The following is a 4,195-nucleotide window of genomic DNA, read 5'->3' as shown; positions in this document are numbered from 1 at the left end:
TGCATCTGTGGGCATTCGACGTTTCTGAGCGGCGGCAAAGTAGTGCACAGTGCACATGTATGGTTTGGATGGTGTGAATGGCGGCGGGGGGGGGACAACGTAGCGCGCACCAATAATGCAATTTCGGCGTCATTCAGCAGTCGTGGGTTTGCAGCGATCAATAGCTAGCGCTTCATGCTCGTGCGCAGTGCCGGGCATGTGTGGATCACTGGGGTTATATTTCCATGAGTCTGGAGCAAGCAATCAAGCACGATCTCATTTTGCAGTTATTATGCAACGGGCTAGGAGCAGCTAGGAGTACGATTTGCGCGCGCTGCGTTCCGTTAGTTGCCGCCGCCTGGAGAGTTCAGAGCGACTAGAGTTCAACATTCCAACCCCGCTCCATAATGCGCAGGGCCTGGCTGATGTGCGGTGCAGTGGAATTTGCGTATGCAAGGTTGGCAAGGTTGGCATTTGAAGGCAGGGCGTGTCGTGACTGCGTTGGCCGCTGCTGCCGCAGATGGTGATTTATTTGTTGTGATGTCAGAGCCATCGGTCATGAATAGCCGCGTCTTGGGGCTTCACATGTTGTTGACGGGCGATTCCACGTCTGACAGCGGGTAGCGGCCGTCGTAGGTAAGCTTGCGCGCCTGAAGGTGGTTCGATGGGGCCTTTATCCTGGTAGGATAGTTGCTCACTCCTTTGTTTTAATAGCGTATGGATGTTTCGATATAGTAGTTCCTTGTAGCTTCTGCACAAGTGGGGCCATGAATCCCGTTACCGTCGGGTTTAGCCAGATCTCTCAGCCTGCTATGGTAGGGACTTTTGCGGATCCACGCCCGGTATGGGGCTCCTTTGTCGGCATGCTTCTTTTCACCACCTTAAAAAATCAGCAGATAGTGTCTTCTACCGGCAAAGCGAGTGTGGGTGGAGCAAGTATAACATTCTCTCTACCAATCATTTACGTTTACGATTTCAAATCTTTTTTGTGCTTCTGGTCTCTCTTTTTATCTGTATATGTATAGCTGAGCACAGCGCAGGACGGAAAAATGAAGGGTGCTGAGTCACCCAATTGCGCGTACCGTTCTTGCATTACTACGTTTCAGTAAGCTGCAAGCGGCCAAGCAGGCGAATAGGCAGCCAGAATTAGTCTTTACTTCTACATGGATATTTTTACAATCGATGACAGCTCGTGGATTTGGTGGTCGGTGCCGCGTGTATGAAAACATTGTGTCATTCGTGTCATTTGTTGCCCACCACTACGTCTAGAACATTTTCCACGTGTGAAATATACATGCTGATAGCGGACATACTAGCTCGCTCCGGAACCAGTACCAAGATCTCTCCACGCTACGATCCGTATAAGTTCTGCGCCACACGAGCGCGCCCGGCTTGCGCGGCTATGGAAAGCTCATGCATGTACCGGCTCCTGGCCCAAACGTGGAGTGGGTGCAGGGCTCCGCAGGTGCCGGTAGATTGAAGCTCACGTGGAGATAATGAGGGTTAAAAATGTAGAAACTTGGAGATGCGTACCTGGCTGCTGACTGCTGGTGTCTGAATGAAGGCGGGGTGATCATGGCTGGGCTCCTCAGCGGGTGTGGCGCGCGGTGGATGCGTTGAGCCTGATGGGCCATGGGGCTCATGGAGTTGGAGCTACCCGCGTAAAATATGAAGCACTCATGGCATGTCTGATTCTGTGCGGGCAATTGTACATGTACGGTGGGACTATTTGCGTACGGCCGACTTTGATACGCGTACGGCAAGTATGTACGGCAATCCTAACCCTGCCTTCTGCCGGTACCCATAGACAGCTGTCCACAAAAGTTAACCTGCTGGTGTGGCTCGTTGTTAATGTGGTCTGGCAGGGTAGGCAGGTAGGGAGGCAGGTAGGGAGGCAGGTAGGCAATGCGCTGAAACGAAAAGGCGCTAGCTGGCTGTGAGGAGGGCACGCTCTGCGAATGTACGGCATGTACTGAGTGAGCCCGTAATAGCAATTTAACAATCTCTCTCCCCGAGTTCGGTGTGACAGACGGAGAGCCGCCGCGGTGGTGTCGATGCTGTTTATCTTCGGTAGACAGATCGACATGGACGTATGTTTGCATACTTGCATACCAAAGGTGTAACACACATGCACACAAAAAGACACGCACACATACACATATGTGCGGTACGTTGTATAGTGGTCGTAAGCCGCCGAGGCGAGAGACATACATACAGCCCCTGGCATGCTCCGGATTTGGTGTTTATTACACGGTTGGCTGGCTGGCTGGCTGGCTAGCCATGCAGCTGGACGTGTTGCGTGCATAATCACCATGCTGTTGCTGCTACTACTGCTGCCAGTAGTACTGCTACTGCTGAATTGCCGTACCAGGATGCACACGGACCGGCAGATTGGTGGAAGTATTGGCTCATGGTCGACCAGAAAAAAGCCTCGGTTGGTGTACGCATGTGTGTATGTATGTATGTTCGTCTGTATGCGGGTCGAGCTTCTTGCTAATGGGAGGTGGTTTCAAGGCCCCCCCCCTTCTTGCTCGAACAGCACCTCACAGTCAACCACGTGCGGAAAAAAATCAATGTGTGAGCGAGCTTCATGTACGGCAGCTCGTGGCAGTTCGGATGGTTGTGGTTGCTATTGCTGTCCCGCGGTGGCAGCTTCAGTTCCACAACCCCATCCTTGTCTGGTTATGGCCGCTTTCACGAAGATGGACATGCATGGTGAATGAAACTCATCCATGACAGCTCCTTATTAGTCATTAATATTGGGCAGAACTTGCTCTGATGGAATTTGTAACAGATTTGTAAAAACAGATAGAGCCTATTGAAACCGACAGTACGAATGACAAGTTTGCTGCACAGGGCCCCTGCTCTGACTCCGTTCAACGACTACTGACCGCCCGCCTGACTACCGGGTACGGGCGGGTCATTATCGCAATTCGGCGCCTTGCTTTGCGGCGCTTCAGTTTTCATTTCACCAGATCACAGTATGCCCCCCACTGCACAGCCCACCCTTGCACCAACGTAGCCTGGGTAGTGCCGTACATATAGAGCCACTCCCGGTATCAGCACAACACACGGCACACAGCTCCCTGGATTGCTGTCCCGCATAGTCTGGCACCTCCTAACCCATCATACGCGGTGATGGCGATGGCGATGGGGATGCCTACTGTCGAGGAGGCTCCCTGCGGGCCTTGCACTGCTTGTGCATTCTCCCCCAGCCGTATCCTGTTATAAGATTCCTTCCAGCGGTTGGAGCCTTGGAGCATCAACGCCTTTTTCGACACTACGTCCATGGCAAGTTTGGACTCCACAACTCGAAACGAAGGCGCCCCACAACTGACTGACTGACTGGCAGCTGGTTGGGCGCGAGGCGCGTTTCAAAGCGGGTACCTAGCGGGCCTTTGCAAGGTTTCGAAATGTACATGGAGGGGGGCTAAGTGCACCTGCTGCGGCGTTGTGTGAGGGTTTGTCATGGACGTGATTAGCGCAACGCGCAGCATTCGAATATTTTGCAGATTAATTGGGATGGCTGGCTTGCGCTGATAAGTTCCTGTAGTGTTTGGCTGTGGCCGTTACGTAATGTGAGGCCCATGCATATGTGAAGTTATGTCCTATAGCCTTCATGGCTTGCTGTACGGTTGCGTTCGGGGTGTCGGATAGGACAGGGCGAGGCGAAACCGGGGCTGCCAAGGGCCTTACACTACTGCAGAGTACTAATTGCTGCTCTCGGAGCGCCAGGGCGCGTGTGCGCCGAAGCGCGGTCTAGCGCCACACGGCGCGGTCTGAGCGCGCGCAGCGCTGTCCAGCGCGGCCACACCGGCACGGCCGAAAGAACTGACGCACAGCACTAGACAACTAAACGCAGCATTAATGACTGCGTCCACTGGTCACCCGCCCCGAGGGCAAACCTGAAGCGTCAGCGACGCACGAACCACACCCTGGCCAGCGGGGCTGGCCAGGCGACATTCCTAGCGCGCGACGATACTCTATAGGCACTTATTTGCCGTGCGGTAATCGCTGTACAGCTGCACGTCCGGCGCTCCGAGGGGACTGCCTAATCACCGGTCTCCAACTGGGCCGAGCCTGCCGCTTATAAACGAGGGACACTGAGGGCGGGGGGGGGGAAGTGAGAGCAACAATAATAATAAGCTCCAATAGTGTAGGCAGAATGCCGGAACTATGGAGCTGTCAGCTGAAATAGTAAATTCGAATTCTCAGC

General features: G+C 53.8%; 1 protein-coding gene across 1 annotated transcript in view; it reads right to left on the bottom strand.

Annotated features, from left to right (window-relative positions):
• Nucleotides 1-560: 560 nt before the first annotated feature.
• The window catches only part of sef4 (uncharacterized protein), a gene marked incomplete at its 3' end in the record, with an annotated part of 8,148 nt that continues 4,513 nt past the window's right edge, over nucleotides 561-4,195 (bottom strand). Inside the window, exons 3-6 of the mRNA XM_002954281.1 lie at nucleotides 2,986-3,097; nucleotides 1,763-1,931; nucleotides 1,513-1,601; nucleotides 561-629 (exon numbers count right to left, since the gene is read on the bottom strand). Coding sequence (XP_002954327.1) covers nucleotides 561-629; nucleotides 1,513-1,601; nucleotides 1,763-1,931; nucleotides 2,986-3,097 — 439 coding nt within the window. The remainder of the gene's footprint in view (nucleotides 630-1,512; nucleotides 1,602-1,762; nucleotides 1,932-2,985; nucleotides 3,098-4,195) is intronic.

This window comes from Volvox carteri (genome assembly GCF_000143455.1).
Source record: "Volvox carteri f. nagariensis unplaced genomic scaffold VOLCAscaffold_42, whole genome shotgun sequence".
In the NCBI taxonomy this organism is placed as follows: domain Eukaryota; kingdom Viridiplantae; phylum Chlorophyta; class Chlorophyceae; order Chlamydomonadales; family Volvocaceae; genus Volvox; species Volvox carteri.
Note: the sequence above shows the minus strand (reverse complement) of the source record. Positions and strands in the feature narration are given on the sequence as shown.